We start from the raw sequence: 18,210 nt of genomic DNA, 5'->3' as shown, positions 1-18,210 counted from the left end.
CGATACTGTAAAAGCAAAGTTTAATGATCATGTTTTGTTTATGGTACACAATGACAAACATTAATGTTTGATACCACAAAACAGCTCTGAACTGAGCGAAAACTAACCGATAAACAAAATGTAATCAGCACCGGTAGTTCATGTAATCTGTCATGCAGTACAGACTTTTTCCACATTTTAGATAATCAAGGTGCTGTGCTCAGGTAAGCATTTGTCCATATTCACTTACAAACAGTGGTCACCTGACCTATGTTACCACCGTAGTTTTCTTCAGGTGCAGGAAATTGAATCCTACCAGAGCAGGCACATTCATCCTCCATGACAGGCTTACCCACGACAATGAAGGAGTATCTTGTGGTTTCTGACAACGTTCAATGGAATGTTAGAATGTCAATGAAAGAGAATCTTGTGGTTTCTGGCATGGTTAGATGGGCTGACAAGGTGGCAGCAATAGGACTCCATGCAGGTTACAGTACAATTGCTTGAGGTGTGGACTATGTCACAAGAAGGGAAGAATATTACCTTCCTTGAAGTTTCCCCAGTAGTAATAAGAATTGTCTTATAGTGAAAGGGTTTCACAAACAAACAAAATATTACTAGCTATGGCAATGCAACTCTTGTTCAAGTATGGACAAGACGCTCATTGTGTTGTGAATATTTATGTTAAACTTCCTCAATTTCAATGTAAATGGTCAGGACGTGCTTTCCGGAACAACGGTGCACATAATATTTCATCAGTGCAAATGAACACGGAGAAGGTTGTAGCAGGGTCATTTTGGGTCTTGTGTTTTCAGACTGCCCATCTCACTGTTTTATTGTAGTTGGACACAACAGCATTTATGGAACATTGTGAAATGGCTACAATCTGTTGTAGGTAAATGATTTCTAGGGTCCTTAAAATTAAATAGATAAAAACTAAGGCAGGAATTCAGTCATAAAAATTGAACTGATAAAAAATAAAGCAGGAATGAGTATGACAGTAAGCCAACAGAAGATCAGTTTTCCAGAGCGTGGTTAATTTCCAGTTTATTTCTGACATAGAACTGAAACTTTTTTCCTGAAAGTGGCATGACGTAGTGCATTATGGATGCGAAAGTTGAGACATTGGGTTTTTCTCTGCTAATAAAAATAATCAAATCTCGGCTTTCTTGAGCAACTTCATTCTGCAAGGCTCTGAAATTGATGCAAAAAAGTTCGAATTTGCCAATCAGGAAGTGCCATTTAAAGGCATGCAGGCTAACAAGGATTATTGAACTATTTGTACACGAGAAAGGAAGATTCTCAATGCATTTTTCAGGTTATTGAAGACTGTATAGTATTGTATTTGCATGTACATAAAACGTTCTATTCCAACGAGAGACCCACTCATCTTATCCCACTGATCTGGATGGCCAGAAATGTATTGAGGGTAATCTTCGGAAGAGTGGAAAATGTACATGAAAATGTAAATAAGAGACTTTCAGTGGCTACGTAAGTCCACGGGTAAGTAGTCATTTAGAAGACTCTTTATCCTAATATTAACTGCATTAATTGAACCTGCTTGAGAGGAGGCTAGAGAAAAAAGGAACATTACTGTTATGAGCACTCAGCTGTGTGGAAAAATGAACGGTGTCTATTAGCACAGCTCTTCAGTATTTTGGTTGGGAGAGCATGACAGTAGATTAAATGACACTGTATGGGAGTTTGAAGGTCAGAGACTAACCAATTAATTCTGTATGGAGAGGACTTTTTTGCAGGCTTTCATGATTACAGTAGATCAAGAAAACAACATAAAATCTGGCAAAGGGAAACAGCTTTTTTCTCAGAAAGGATCTGTTGAAAGCACAAGGAGATCCAAGAACCCTGACACACTGGTAACAGTGCCACGTCAATGAGGGGTTTATAGAGAAACATATTTCCCATGTCCTGTCATGGGTTTTGTGTATTTATCCCATGTTAATTCAGGAACATAGATTGAAAGCTAACATGAACTATTAATTAATTATGGCTTCCGCTGCAGCAGAGAAAGGTATAAAGAGACAGAGTTGCCTGACCAAGCAAACACGGTGTGTGTAGAAGGGTTAGATAAATTCGATTGGGCAGGGACTGATTCATAAAGAATACACAGGTCTGTAAGACCCAGATAAAACAGGACTACAAAGTCCAGGGAAAGGACATGGGGCAAGTTTAATGAACATCGAACAAGTAGAAACCAACAGACGGGTTAGATGAAGTAGGAGTGGATAGCTGTCCTGGTAGTCAGTACAAAAAAATTACTTTTAATTGTTAACGTGATGGATAACATTTTTAAACTCTCAGATCAAACTATAGTCCACAAAGACATCTGCCTTTTTCAAAAGAAAACTAAGCTTCAAAGCACCATACTTCTATGTTCATGTGTTTCCTATGTGTCCAAAATGTAGTCCCACATATAAAATAGCCAGGCACATATTTCCTCATCTTGTCACATAATTATCCATTCACATGTGTCACACCTTTTGGACCAACGTATCTTATGAAGTGAAATGAACAAAAGACGTATATAGTGCTCTAAACCTAGAGGTATCAAGGTGCTGAGTCTGAAGAACTCCAAACCACATCAGGGAAAAGCCCACCCTGGGAACATCAGAACCAGGAGGGAGGCATTATAACCTAGAGAAGGATTGACAGAGGAGCGCCTTAATCAGAGTGGCCAGGAAAACAGAAACTAACTTAAGAAGAAAAAAGCCATGTCTTCAAGTTTTTCTGAAAGAAGCAAAGGAGTTGACATCTGCAATGTGGGTTGGCATAGTGTTCCATATCCTGGCAGCGGTGACAAAAACAAAGCATGCTCACCATCGAGACTTTTAAAATTTAGAAACAGTGACTTACCTACTTAAAGCTTATCTTAAAGACCTGGTTGGTCAGTACCAATGAAAGGATGACCTATTAGACAACAAGACTAGATGGACTGTGCTCAGTGCCTTGAATATCACCTGATTTCCGGCAGGAAGCCAATGAAGACTACAAAGATCTTCCCTCACTTAAAGATATTTCGGGATGTTCAGTATGAGGCGCGCAGCCGCATTTTGAACCATCTGGAGTTTGTCCAAAGAGATGTTGTTAATAATGAGGTAAAGTCCATTACAGTAGTCTAATCACCAGGTGATCCAAGAGATAGCCACTGTTTTGCAAAGTTCCTCTGGAATGAAAAAGAAGATCTTCTTAAGTGATTTAAACATGAAGAAGCAGGTACCCGTAGTATGCTTTACCTGCAGATTGAAGTTAAGAGAGGTTTCAAACAGAATCCCTAGATTCATTACAGGCTCCACAGGTGTGGGGAGAAGCCCATAGGATTCCGGCCTCCACATCTCTGACCAGATAGATTGCTGGGATCCGCAGACCATGATTTCACACTTTTTATCATTAAGCTAAAAGAAGTTATCCTTCATCCAGCTACTCACACCAGCCATACAAATTTTAAATGTTGCCACCGTCTCAGATAGATTATTGGTGAGTAACACAAAAATTTGTGTGTCATCCGCATATGCCAAAACCTGGAATCCAAAGGATGTCCCTAAGGCTGCCAATGGGGAGACGTACAAGACAAAAGAGTGGGACTAAGTGAGGAGCCCTGAAGCACCCCACAAGGTAAGCTGAATGCCTTAGCGCTAAGCGGACTCCAGCTCACTATCAGATGCCTCGCAAAAAGAAAGGAGAGAAGCAGTTCTAATGCCTTAACCTCTACCCCTACTTGCTGTAGCCATTTGACCATGTGTGTGGACGGGGCAGTATTGCAGGGTGCCGATAAGTCTAGTAGGAACAGGCCAGCAGTCCCGCCCTGATCAATCTGCATTCTGATAATTTTAAGAGGACACAGGTCAGTGGGAGAACTCGATTTAATACTCATCAGCATCTCCCTGACCTGATGTACTGTAATCAGAGAAAACACCTGGAGCAAGGGGGCTGAAAGAGGTACCTCTTGAGTCAAGTTTGCTCCTTGAGGGTCTCAGTGACACTAAGTTCTGAATATTTATTTATTTATTTATTTATTTGAAAGTTTTATATAGCGCGGACAAGATCCTTGCAGATATCAGAGCGCTTTACACAGAGAAGTACATGAGCATGGTTAAAACAGATACATCAATAGGTCAAATGATACAAGTAGGTGGCCGCTAAGCCCAAATAAGTGGCTACAAGGCCACACATGTGAGTAATAGAGCAGTTAATACAAAATCAAAAGGGTCAAACAAGTAGTATAGATCGTGCAGAGTACTAACAGTTCAGGTGTATTTAGCCATGAGGATAGCTTTTACTTCATTTTTAAAGAGTGTGGTGGAAGAGATAAGTCTTGTTTCGGGCGGGAGAGAGTTCCAAATCCTGGGCGCCATTCCCGAGAAGGAGCGCTTATATGTTTTTTCCTTCCGGAATCTTCGAGGTTTCAACAGAAGCTTGTTTGAGCCTCTGGTATTTCTAGTTCCTCCAGATATTGTCAGTTTCTGAGCGAGGTATCTGGGTGAGTTTAGATGTACCGCCTTGTGTGTCAGGCAGGCGATTTTCAGATGAATTCTAGCTTCAAATGGCAGCCAGTTCAGGGATCTCAAGTCCGGGGTAATATGGGAGTATTTTTTTGACCCAGTGATGAGTCTCGCTGCAGCGTTTAGAGAAGCTCTTAGGGGTGCGGTTGTAGTTAGGGGGAGTCCACAGAGGGCGATGCTGCCGTATTCAATTCGAGGTATGACTAGTGCTTGTACTGCGGTTTGGAAGTCCTTGGCTGGGAGGTAGGGTTTAAGTTTCCTCAGAGTGTTGATCTGGAAGTTTGCTCCCTTTGTTGCCTTGCTGATATGTTGCTGCATGTTCAAATTGGTGTCAAGTGTTATGCCTAGTGATTTTGCTGAGTCCACGATGGTGGGTTGGACATTGAGTGCAGTTAGGTCTTTAAGCCAAATTTGAGTGGTGGAGGCCTTCGCTGGAGGTGAGATCAGAAGGAATTCAGTTTTCAGGGCATTGAGTTTGAGATGATTATCGGCCAGCCAGGATTGGGTGCATCTGATCGTTGAGTTCAGGAGCAAGATGTCCTTGGGGGACTGTATTTTGAGATAGAGTTGGGTGTCATCAGCGTACATGTGAAAGTGTACATTGGATGCTTGTAACATGGTGGTGAGAGGTTCCATGACTAGGTTGAATAGAGTTGGGGATAGCGAGGATCCTTGGGGGACACCTAGCGTTACGGGTATTGGCGATGTCATCCTGTTGTTGCTCTTGAATTTCTGCGACCTGTTGTGAAGAAAGGAGGTGAACCACTTGAGAACAGTTCCAGATAAGCCCATTCTTGTGTTTAGGAGCTCTAGTAGATTCTCATGTTTAACAGTATCAAATGCTGAGGAGAGATCAAGGAGGATGAGGAGGCAGGTGTCGTTCCGGTCTAGCATTTGAAGTGCGTCGTCAATTATGTGAGTCATAGCCGTTTCTGTACTGTGCCCTGCTCGGAAGCCTGATTGATGCGGGTTGAGAAGATCAAATTGATCAATGTGTTTGGCCAATTGTAGTTGTGCACATTTTTCCAGCAGTTTGGCGAGGGTGGGAATGTTGGTAATGGGACGGTAGTTGTTGAGATCAGAGGGGTCGGTTGTAGGTTTCTTTAGGAGAGGTGTGACCTGACCAACTTTTAGTGAGTCAGGTATGCTCCCCTGTTGGAGAGAGCTGTTGATAATTTTAGTCCAGAGAGGGATAAGCAGGGGGGTAAAGTCTTTTACTGCTGCAGCAGGAAGGGGGTCCGTGAGGTGATTGGATGGTTTCAGGGTGCTGAAAATATATATTGAGGATGTTGTCCCTGAAAAAAGTTGCCAGGTTATCACAGAATGTTTGGGAGGCACTGGTCTGTTGCTTGCTGGGAGGATTAGACAAGCTTTTGAAAATGTTTAAGAGTTTGTTAGTGGAATTGCTGGCTGACCTAACTTGTACTGTGTTGTAAGTGGACTTAGCCTCGATGATCCTAAGCTTATATGTAGCTAATAAGGCTTTATGCTTGTCATTCTCATTTGGATCTAGGCAGCCAGACCACTTCCGCTCCTGCATGCGACATTGCTGTCTCAGCTCTCTGAGTTTTTTAGAGTACCAATCCGCTGACGTTTAACTCCTACTTAGTCATTTAACCCTAATTGGTGCTTCCTTATCTAAGGCTGACTTAAGACAGCCGGAAACAGCTTCCTCCGGATGGTTCAAGTCAATGTTTACATCAGATGCTGAGGTGTTAGGAGCTAGTTGAAGCTCTTTTTGAATAATCTGGCTACAGTTTCAGTAGACTTGGGCCCATTATTTGGGTCTTTCATTCTGCTTATCAGGGGGGAGAGAGAGGACATACAGATTACCACCTGGTGGTCTGACCAGCAAAGAGGGAGAGTGTCTTTAACATGACAGTCAGTAGTGTTGGCAAAAATGCCATCCAGGGTGTGTCCTGCACTAAGGGCAACATTGTGAACTAGCTGCTAGCAGACAAAATTTAACATAAGCTCCAGCAGCAGGATGAAGTCTTGATAAGTAGAGTCCTCCAAAGGAAAATTAAAATTGCTTATGATGGTAAACTTGTGGTGTATGATAAACAGTTCCAGAACCTGTTCCCACGTAGTAGGGAACTTCATCCGTACACCTGGTGGAGAGTAAATCAGAAGGCCAGCAAAGGTGGCTTTAGCATGCAGTTTTAATCTAAAAAGTGCTGTTTCACAAACATCATGCAGAAGATGTAATATCTGCTCAAACGTGAAGTTCAGGGATTCCTTGCTAAATATCGCTAAACCTCGGGCTATCTGACCTGGTCGGTCTAGATTGAAGATTATATATAGTAGCGGTACAGCTTCCATTAGGTCAGCGCCTGGTTCTTCTTTCGTTTAGGTTTCCATAACTAAGAGGCAATCTTAGGCCAGACTTTGGATAAGGTCCATTACTTCGTATTTATGTTTAATCAATGAGCAGGCATTAATTACTGTACCCGGTAGGTCCAAAGAAGTTCCCACCTTCCAAATATGCGCTGATTAAAGGTGTTGCAGTTAAAGCAAGTAGGGTGTAACATACTGTCAGGAGGGACCACAGAACACTCTGTAAGCGTATCCATAGGACGAAACTTGAATAATTGGGTTCTGTATCAGGTAATTCTGTTGGATCCAGGTTTTTCTGTCTTGGGACGGGCAGCATCCCTGGCACCTGGTGCATTCTGGGAGCGGACAGGCTCAGACGGACTTGCCTCTCAGGGGTTGTGGCCGTGTTTTAATGGCAGAGCTCACTGGCTTGAGTGGCAGCTAAGAAGTGGAAAGCACCAAGGAACGTCGCGCAAGTCTTTTAGGCCAGAAATCTCAGGAAAAAAACAGTGTTGTGCAAGAAAGAAGGACTGATATAAAATGCTGTGCATAATTTTTTTTTAAAGCGTGCCAGTTTTACAAACATTCAGACAGATTCAAAGTGCAACTGTATTCATTCATATTACTAAAATTCAGTACAAAAAATTCAAATGGATTTCCCCCTCGACGTAATTCCTAAATTATTCTTATAGTACTAGTGAAATTCGCCCCCTTAGGAATTATAGAGTTTTTACCTTTTCATATGATTCATGTTTTCGCTTCTGGTAACTCTTTGGTTTCCATGATTTGGGAATTAAAATCTTGACGTCCTTGAAAAAGAATCTTCTTTGTGTCGCGCTGAACATGTACAATGAGGCATCGGTCACCATCCCCTGACAAGGAAACAGAAGAGAAAGTTAATCCTCTGACTGGCTTGAGGCACCGGTTCCTGCTGAACATGCACATTATGAATTTGAAACCGTAAAACAAACATGATCATTTAAGGGAAACTCTTCTTTGTCCAATAATCAGGAAAAGAACGCCTGTTAATTTAAGTAACACAACATTCACCCAAGACAAATGTGGGTGTAAGCTCAGTGTTAAATTACTGCGGGTTGATTGAAAGCAATGATATTGAGATTCTACCTAAGGACATTACAATCAAAAACATTGATACAGATTACTTCTACTGAGTCTCCAAATAATTATTAAGGGAAAAATCTATTTTAGGTTTTGTACTAGTCAAATAAAGTTACGTGATGCAGTATATAAAATCTGATGATGTGGTTGTGGGTTTTCTTTATAAGATTAGAAGTGAGAAATCATTGTCAGATGTCAGAGACTGAAAGACCGAAGAGAGGGTAATATGTAGTACATGTAACCCCGTACAGAAATATCGATAATGGAGTGCGAAGCAAACCTTGTTGACTGAGGTGACAGATGAACAACTCATGTATAAGCATTTGATACACCATGCATGATCCCTGCCATAATAATGCACTGCACGTTTATTGTTCATTGTAAAATGGCAATAAGAATGTTTTTTTAAAAAGATTAGAAGTGGGACGCACACATTGCACATGTGAAAAACAAGTACAGGCATTACACAAGTGAAAGATGTGTGGAAGGAAGTTACCAACCTTGGAAGGTATGTTGTGCTCCCTTACTAATGGGAATGTGTGTTGCAACCACTAACAAAGAGGTCTTGCACGTCGTGAATAGTGTCCATGTTCCCACAACAAGCTAAAAGCAGGACAAGGGCCACGAATGGCCACCTTTCCAGTCTGATTTGATACCTGCTGCCGGATGCTCAATTTGCAATAAACCACCTTGCAATTTATTGTGATTTTTTTGCCCCTTTCAGGAAGATAGGTGTTGTAATTCAAGTTCTGTTCCAAGTGCAAACGCAAATGCAGGTGTCTACTGTCCCATACAGTCATATGCACCTAAATAAAATTATCTGTGCCATAATATGACCAGGTCATATATTGGATGCTGAATATTTATGTGGTGTGCTATAAATGTGCATAAATCTCTTGCGCAGTGTTGATTTCTGCATTCAGCAATGGTAAAGTAGGACCAAGGTCACAACGTAATGGTGGACTTTGTCATACTTAAGCTTCCACAGTTCATTCGCCCATCAGTCTTAAACAACACAGCATTCGCTGTGTGTGCAAACATCACCAGTGCCTAATACTGATTTTTCAGAAGTATGGAAAGAAGTCTCTGCAGGCCTACAACAGACGCAGAACTCACATTTCATTAATAAATGATCCACTCTATGTTTTCGTGCATCACTTTTATTAAACAAAAAAAGTGTGTGAGTCGGTGAGTGAGCGAGAGTGAGTGTTTGGCAGAGATTGTGTGTGTGTGTGTGTGAATTCGGGACTGAGAATTAATGTGTGTGTGAGTGAGAGTGAAATTTGAATTGGTCAAACTGTATAATGGTCCTTCAGAATTGTCTGTAGCTGGATAGTATAGGAATCTTCAATTCACCTACACGTACTCCCTGTTTCTTTATTACTATGTGTCTACTTATAGAGAGTCATATCCCTGGTAAAAAGAAAAACTTTATTAAATAAACAATTAGGCATGAACATAGGGCAAATTGAGTTTATGTATGGGTCTTGTTTTAGCATTCTCAAGTCTAGAAAAGCTGGAATTATTTTTATTGATAGCGTTGGTGTATTGGCACAGTTCGAAAATGGCTTAAGGCATTACACCCTCTTGGTGTTTTTCCACCTCTAGACTCACATGTAAAATCTCTTGGCTTCGGGAGGACGGGGCCTGGAAGGTCAAGCTGATGGATGCTCCGATCTGAGCTTCAGTCTGCTGTGCTTCCATTGCCGTGATCGTTGGTACTGATGTGGGTTTTTTCTTACTAACAATGCCTGGGGCCAGTGCAGCAGCAGCTAAGACGAGGGCTTATCCAAGGCCTGCATCTGGCTACTGACCTTTGTTCGCAGCTCTTCTAGTTATCAGGATCTGCACATCAACTTATTTTACCCTCAAACTGTGCAACCAGCGGGTGGGGTCCCCGGCTTGATGTAAGCTCCCTCACCTGGCCGCCTTCACCACCTGGGTAAAGGCCACATGGTCCAAATGGCTTACAGTGGACCACTACATCAGCCACACCCCTCGGAGATACTCACATGGAATCCACCTCTCTCACATGTTGAAATTGATGGCTGACCACATAGAGGATGCTGAGGGATGATATCCACTATGGAATCTCTGTTTCGTTTGCATTCTGGAGGCAGTAGAGAGTCTGTCCTGGAGAAATTCCTGGAGTCCTGGAACGCCATATGGCTCTCTGCCTCCCTGCTGTCCACATACTTCATTCAAGAGAGAGAACACCATTCCTTGGCAAAGAGGCCCCATCGAAGCCCCTACACCCTATGATTGCAAAACTCCTGAACTACAGGAACCACAATGTTATCATAAAAGAGGCATGGAGAGTAGGAGACCTTCACTTCCAGGTGAATCACATTAAGAAGTTCTTCGAAGTCTACACACTTGTGGTACAACAACAGTGACACTCCTATGAAAAGGCTAGGCAGCAACGTAGAGCCATGGGCCTCTAATATATGTTGTTATTCCTGGCCAAACTCAGAGGGATCCATGAATCCAAATCCCTTTTCTTTGAATCTCAAGAGGAGACCTGGACCTGAGCAATATAGAGGGGCCCCTTAGGTGTAATGAGCTCCTCCCATGAGGAGCGTCTACATGGAGGCAGCAAGATGCCAGAGGGACACCGTTGTGTAACCGCAAGCATTCTATGAGGAAAAGATTGCTTGATTCTCAAGCATCGACTTAGAGGACGATAGCCTTATTGGGACCCCACCTCCCACTCACGACTCAACACAATGGACTTTGCTCGCTCTCCCCAGAGCGGGCCTCCAATCCTCTGGTTACTGAAGGATTGCATCAACCAGCTACTTACAGGCTCCTTTGTCAGCAGCACGAGGTCTGTCCTTAGATATGGTTGACCCAGATCCTGCAGGGATGCAGTCAGTGAAATTACACTTAGTTGTCAGTTTGTGTTTTTTGGGGGGAGGTGCGACAGATGCTTCTGGTGTGAAAGTGTGGGAGGTTGTTGTGGCTGGCACCAAAAAGGGGCTATTAGGAGTCTCTTAATTGCTAAAGTTAATACTGAGTTTTTTGTCTAACTACATATTTTTGTCTGCACTCAACTTATCTTGCATCGCACCATTTACAGCTAAGATCCATTATAATATCAACCCGCAGTGCACCTGGGCCATTCCAGGTGAACCCTTTCTGATGACCATTGCCCATTGTGCAGTGGCAGCCGGCAAGGAAATGTGGTGGTCGGGGCCAGGAGGCAGGGGGACAGGGAGGAGGGGTAAATAAAAAACAGAATCAAACTGACCTCCTCGCTGCATCCTCCCTCGCCGCATCTCTCCTCCGGCCGAAACATGGAATAGGAAACATGCAGCCTGAGGCTCCCCTGACCCAATCACAACGCTGCAATGCAGTATGTTCTCCACCCAGGCTGTAATGCAGCCTGGGTGGAGAACATTCATGGCACTGAGAGAGTGAAAAGCACTCCTCCCCTCCCCTGCCAGCAGAGCGGCCCAGCCTGGCAAAGCTGCTGCGCCCGCAACAGGAAAAAATTAAATGATAATAACTTTCTGTTATTATCATTTTATTCATTTTTGCACTGCTGAAAAGCAGTGGGGCGACACTCCTCCACCTTAGAGTACTGCCACTGCCATTGTGGTTATGTATGCATTTACCCTTATAACTTGGACCGCTAACAGTGTTAATGACCAGATAAAATGGGGGACAGTGCTACAATTTCCTAAGCACCACTCACCGGCAATACTCCTTCTTCAAGGGACACAATTGATGAGGACTAAATTCCCATTCCTGGCTTGATACAGGTATGATAGGATCTACCATGCCAGCCATTCCCGGAGATCCAGAAGAGTGGTGATCCTCCTGTATAAATCCTTCCCCTTCGTAGTTTTCTCTCTTTGCCCCACCCACTCGGGAAGTACATTGTTGTGGAGGGCTCCCTGGAAGGCCACCTTTAGAATCTTAATAAAAGTATGTCTGTCCTCCCGGGCTCCCCAGAAAAACTCTGGAGACCCTATGACAGGAAATGCTGAGTCTCATAATGGGGGTCACGGTCATAGCAGTGACTTTAATGATACTATGACGCTTAACCTGGACTCCTTTGGCCATGGTGGAGGAGACACGCAGACACCAAAGCGGACTGCACCACTGGGTAGACTCCATTGCCCTATGTGATGTGTGGCATCCCACTCAATGTGCCTACACCCATCTATCGGGGGCCCACAAAACTCTATTATGTATTGATTCCTTTCTCCTTCTAGCCACTGGCCTCGCCTTGTAGACGGGATCCCAAATGTTACCCTGGGGCATCCCAGATCACTCGCCAGTTATGCTCAGCTTCAGCAGACATAAATCAACACAGCCATATTTGGTGACTCAATACCTGGCAATTAGCTGACAAGCAATTTACACGACATATGGCTGAGGAGGAAAAGCCATACTTAATGGTGGTATGGTGGCTTCCCCAGACACCCTGTGGATGACAGGAAAGGCTACAGTCCGCGGCATAGCCAGATCTTATTTAAGAAGGAAGGCACAAGACTAATATCATCAGATAACCGACCAAGAAATCCATTCCCTCTCCTTGGAAAAGGAATATACCAAGCACCAAACAGAAGTGCTGCATCGCAGGTTAGACATTAATAGAGCTACTTGTGTCTGACGTATACAAGGACAGTCTACAAATTTGGGAATACATCCAGCAAATTAATATACTGGCTGTCCACCCGGGACACAGTCTCCCAACTGGTCAGACCCTCAAGACTGAAGATGGCAGGTCACTCACACCAGCTATAGGCATCGTTAATGAATTCGCAAACTACTATCAATCCCTATATTTACATAGGGGTTGCCCGATAGGGAGACGTCTGCCCCAGGCACAGTTCCATCTAGAAAAATGGCTGAAATTGGAACAGGACGTTGCAAAGGGGGATAATGTTGAGGCCCTTAAAACTATGGACTCTGGTAAGAAAACTGGCCTGGATGGCTTGCCAGTGGAGAACTATTAGTGATCCCAGTTGCTCCTAGTCACTCTACTCCTAGGCCTCTACTGGGAAGCAGCTGAACATGGCTGCTTTCCGCCAGACCTGGATATGACCACTATTGCATCATTCACAAGCAGGGCCAACAGGCGATGCACTGGTGGACTTATTACAGGCTGAACAGTTTCTGACTGAAAACACGCAACTGCAAAAATTCAGATGTGTATGTATCTTTATATGACAAAGCAGTGCTTAGACAGATTTACTTATTTGTCAGCTGTTTTCTTCAAAAGATAAAAACTAATAAGGTCTTGATTATCAAAAATTAAATCGCTGGGCTTCATCAAGACCAAAACACAAATGATCATATTGCCAAATTAACCAAAACTGCCTGCACACAAATGCACCAACTCATGAAACCAAAGTTCGCTCAGACTTCAGGAACACTGTTCAGTCTATCATTATCATCCACCTGGATGGCGGTAACACTGTGCTGCCCAAAACTTCAGCTGCTTTTCTATAAGCTATATACTTCATGCGGTGGCCAGAGACATCATAGACATCAAGAAATTACACCATATCATTCCCATCCTAAAACCCCACCACTGGCTTGCCCTTGAGGCAAGAATCAACATTGCAACTATAATCTATCAACCAATATAGAAAGTCTTACCCTACTACCTGAAAAAGAAACCTAAATCAAGGAGGGAGAGTAAAAGAGAAGGAACAGGGAGAGACTGATCCTCAAAACCCCAAATTCCAATAAAGTAAAACATCTCAACAAGCCTTCTCCTGCTTTGCACTAAGACTTTAGAACATCGCCTGTGACTACATAAACTGTACACCGGAGATTTTAGCTTTACAAAAAGATCTAACTCGCGTCTGACTAAAGATCACTATTCTCTTTTACTGTAACTGTCCTATATTTCCTCCTATTACGTCTTTCATCAGTGGTGGTATGTATAAAACACTATTACACTATATATGAGTCTCAACATTGTCTATGTATGTGATCCACAGCTCTGAACTAGGTTCGATCTTTAGAAAGATCTTAATAAATAAATACAAATTAAATAGATTACACAGCAATTCATGCTCAATATTTTACTCGGCTATGTATCAGAGGGTTATCCCTATACAATGTGTATGTGGAAATGCATTGATACATAAGGGCATATATGCTTTATGTGGTCCTGAATCAGGTCGAGAAATATTTGTTTTGACAAGATAATCAATTTCAATTACATTTTTTGCGTTGGAATTAAATATAGAAATATGACCAGATTTTTTTTTTACGTTATAATCTGAAGCCTATTTCGAAATCTGAAAAAGTACATAATTGAATTCCCCTGTGCTCCAAAAGATGAGCCTTGTAAATAATCACGTTTAAAGTAGCAATGGGATAATATGACATATATTTTACTGAACACTTAAAGGCATATATGCATTGCAAATGTATATTTATACTTGACCCTGTGTAGACTTATTTAGAGACTGCTTGCAACGATTCTGGAACTAAAAAGCATATTGTTTAAAAGTTAGCTATATTTCAATAACTTCCTATATAAACAAATGAAAGCAAAGTAGCCATGAAATCCAGTCTACATTATCAGCAGTCACGTGCCTTATAGAAAGCAGCGTGGCTTGATAAACGGCTTATGAGCCTGTGTGGTAATCAACTATTTTGCCCGAGGCATCACAAAGCTTCGACTTCCGGGAAAATAAAGAACTTTATGGTGCAGACCGACTCTATTAGTCTGAAGCATTACTCAGCTGACTCCGGAAGGGTGAAGTGCTCTCTCTATAGGGGTCACTTTCTAACCACAGACATCAAAGAGCAAAGCACTGCACATTCTTTCACTGATTGAAAACATCTCAATAAGGAAAGAAAATGCCAACAATTGTACTGAGCCTTCCCCACAATCCAAAGAGATAGCCCAATGGGCGTTATTGTAAAGTATGGAATGACAAGCATTTTAACCCTTAGTATAGCTGTCAGAATATGTGAAGCAGCAAACAATACTAATACGTAAGTAGTATTTTTCAGACCTAATGAATGCACCTTTAAAGTTGAATTCCGTCGTTGATATAGGGGCAATCCCAAATAAAATATTCTCCATTTCCCATAAGCATGCCCCATGTTATGGAGAAGTACAACTCAATAAAAGAACACAGCATTTATGTCACTTAAGAGTGGTATACAGCTTACACCAGACCAGTGGGAGTGGGGGTTAGTTTTTGGGATTGAATGTGGGAAACATTATTCAATCCATTTTGGGGCAACCTGATGATTCACTGCCCTGGCGGGGAGAAGCTGTGATGGCCCGTATTCCTCTACACGTGTTCAAGCATATTCAATGGTGCTGTGTTCCCTTGATCTTCTTCGCCATCTGTCTGACCAATGACTTTGCAGGTAGGGTCTGAGGACCACTCGAGGTGGAGTGCAGTCTCTGACTGCACAAGGCTGGGCAAGGTCCATAGTGATACAGCAGATGATTGTTCTTCTGGCATCAGAAATGATGTAGCTTTAAGTAACCACTAAAAGCCTGGGGTACTGCTGATGAAAAGTCATGGATGAATCATAATCTAATGAACTTTGGGGGCCAATTAAAAATATGTAGATGAACAGCCTCCATGCACAAGAAGATGGCTTGGTTGTTAATGCATGCTTATAAGTATGCATTTTCATAATTAATATAGATAAATATGCTAAATCTGCGTTGTCAGTCAATGTGAGATCCAAAAACCTTTTGCGGGTCACCAGATTCAAATGGATCAGTGAAGTGCATGTGTGCCTCCAGTGAATATACTCGTCCCTTTACTGCTCAGTACCATGACATATTTTGCTCTGGATACACTTTCATTCATCAAATCTATTAAACTGGTAAAGGATATATTAAATAACTGTGATGTGGATACATTAATCACCAATGAAAATGGGAAAAGGTCCTGAAATTTGCTTTGGTAAAGGGCATTGTTGACTATCTATAGAAGAAGGTCATGGCCCTATCAGTCTTGGAAAGATTGTAAGCTAAGTTTTAGGAAACACATATTGAATTTTGGCAAAATGTGATTTTGTTACATGAAGAAAGGAATGAAAAATGCACCTGACAGTTCATTACTTTAGAAGAAGTGATGTTCCTACAGATATGTGGAGAAAGGTGATTGCAATGAACAAAAAAATAACACCCGAAAGTAGAGACTGGTAATTAGCAGCTTAAAATAAAACTGTTTCCAAATACTTTTACTGATTTCCACTGAATGACCAAGGGTGTGTAACTTAAACATTGTAACAATGGCATGAGCAATATCTCATTTCTTCTAGCACAAGTGGTTGATTTGCCTAAGTTTGTGGCTAATATGGGAGTGGCGGCCAGGGCAGCTGACTTCAGAGCACAGGGTTCACAGATCGATCCTCGGCTCCGGCGGAAGCTCTGCTCAGCACCATGTGACTCTGGGCAATTGCTCACTTAATTTCCACGACGGCCCTCAGTGTCTTGAGACCCGCAAGGGTGAGTAGTTCGCGCTTTACAAATATGGATTTACATAATCTATAGTAGCTGATAATTAAAAGTCAGCAGCAGCAGCTGGTAGTGGGAGTACCTGCCGGGCGGTTACGTGGGGAGGGTGAGGGGCAGGGTGGGGGGTAGTAATGTATGGATTACGGAGTTTAACAGGTAAGTAAACATAAAATTAAATAAAACGAATTTCGTTGCGTGCACTGCATCACCAAATACGATGCAGTGCGCGCAACAAAATGTGTTTTCTTTATTTATATGTTTACTTACCTGTTAAACTCCGTAATCCATACATTACTACCCCCCACCATGCCCCTCCCCCTCCCCACATCACCGCCCAGCAGGTACTCCCACTACCGGCCGCGGCTGAAAGTCAGAGAAATAAATGTTTCACTTTGAATTCCAATGAGAACTCTAGAGGAGGGAAATACAACAAGGGATTATAGGTTCACCTAAGGATGCTTGCTACAGGGCCCTTTGATTCCCCCAGGTTGTGGTGGGAACTGATGGGGCAGCCACTGACATAATGGATTCAGGCTTAAATTTGATCAAATCCATTAAAGACCTAAGGTGAAAAAAGGGGAAAGCACAAGGAAATCACTAACAAATTGGTAAGTGATGGAAAATTCATCCCTGGGCAATTATGACAGCTTTTGACCCTGTACCTTTACATATCACATCTGTCAGGATGGTGAGATTATCAAGGTGCACAGACTGCTGTTCAGATTGTACTATGTCCTCATTGAGGGAAATCAATAGCCATGATATGGAGCTTTCCAGGTTTGGATAAGACAAAAACCTGCGCAACCACAAATTAATAAAGAACTGTAATAAATTCTTTGGTGTTGATTAACAGCAACAACAAAGGACAGTTGGTAAATGCAGCAATATTATTTATTGCGCATTTACCAACTGTCCTTTGTTGTTGCTGTTAATCAAGACCAAAGAATTTATTACAGTTCTTTATTAATTTGTGGTTGCGCAGGTTTTTGTCTTATCCAAATTATATGTAAGTGTTTGCACATTACATTGTTTAGGGGTTGTACAGGTCACCCCTTTTCCTAGCTGCACCGCCTTAGCACAATCATTGTATAGACCATTCCAATTACCCAGTGGTGGGCATAGTATCCCTTCAGCTAAGTACCTGCTTCTTTGTCTGGAGCTTTCCAGGTTTGTTGGCAAAGTGATATTGGTGGGAGTTCTGAATCAAATAAAGTAGTGTACTAATGATATGCACATCCTTGGATAGATTATACTCCGAGAAATAGTTAAGAACAGCAAAGGATTCAATGTGTCAGCATCCGAGAATTGACAATTTCTTACATTATTAGATTGTGAATTTGGAGGTATTAATTGATTCAATCCTTTTGGAAAGAGGCAATGGTGACCAGAATCTGATCATGCTGATCAAACTATACACAGCCACACTTTAGGTCTGAGTACAGATCTAAATTCTTTACCTAAATTGTGGATTAAAGCTGTCCTCTTAAGTTTCTGAGTAGAAGATTGTGCCTTTTTTCAATGATCTTTCTCTAATATGTTCTGTAATTGCCAAACAAGTTCATGAAGTATGTGAACTTTGGAGGAGGATTGTCAAGCCGACGTTCATAAAATGCTTGCGGTGCCATAGTTACCATGAAATGAAATTAAATGAAATGAAATGAAATGAAATTGTGTTTTGTAAAGCGCTTAACTACCTGGAGGCCTCGTAGCGCTGTAGAACGGTAGGTTTTGTTAGAGATTGCTATCTAGCTTAATGGAAAGGAAGTGTTTTCAAGCTTTTCCTGGACTTTTTTTTCCTGAACTTTTGTTCACATTCAT

General features: G+C 42.2%; 1 protein-coding gene across 1 annotated transcript in view; it reads right to left on the bottom strand.

Annotated features, from left to right (window-relative positions):
- Positions 1 to 18,210, bottom strand: part of LOC147747682 (calcium-activated chloride channel regulator family member 3-like) — a 55,901-nt gene that overhangs the window by 25,466 nt on the left and 12,225 nt on the right. The window contains exon 2 of the mRNA XM_086936348.1: positions 7,547 to 7,684. Coding sequence (XP_086792474.1) covers positions 7,547 to 7,684 — 138 coding nt within the window. The remainder of the gene's footprint in view (positions 1 to 7,546; positions 7,685 to 18,210) is intronic.

This window comes from Lissotriton vulgaris, chromosome 1_1, assembly GCF_964263255.1.
Source record: "Lissotriton vulgaris chromosome 1_1, aLisVul1.2, whole genome shotgun sequence".
NCBI lineage: Eukaryota > Metazoa > Chordata > Amphibia > Caudata > Salamandridae > Lissotriton > Lissotriton vulgaris.
This window is presented reverse-complemented; position numbering and strand designations above follow the sequence as displayed.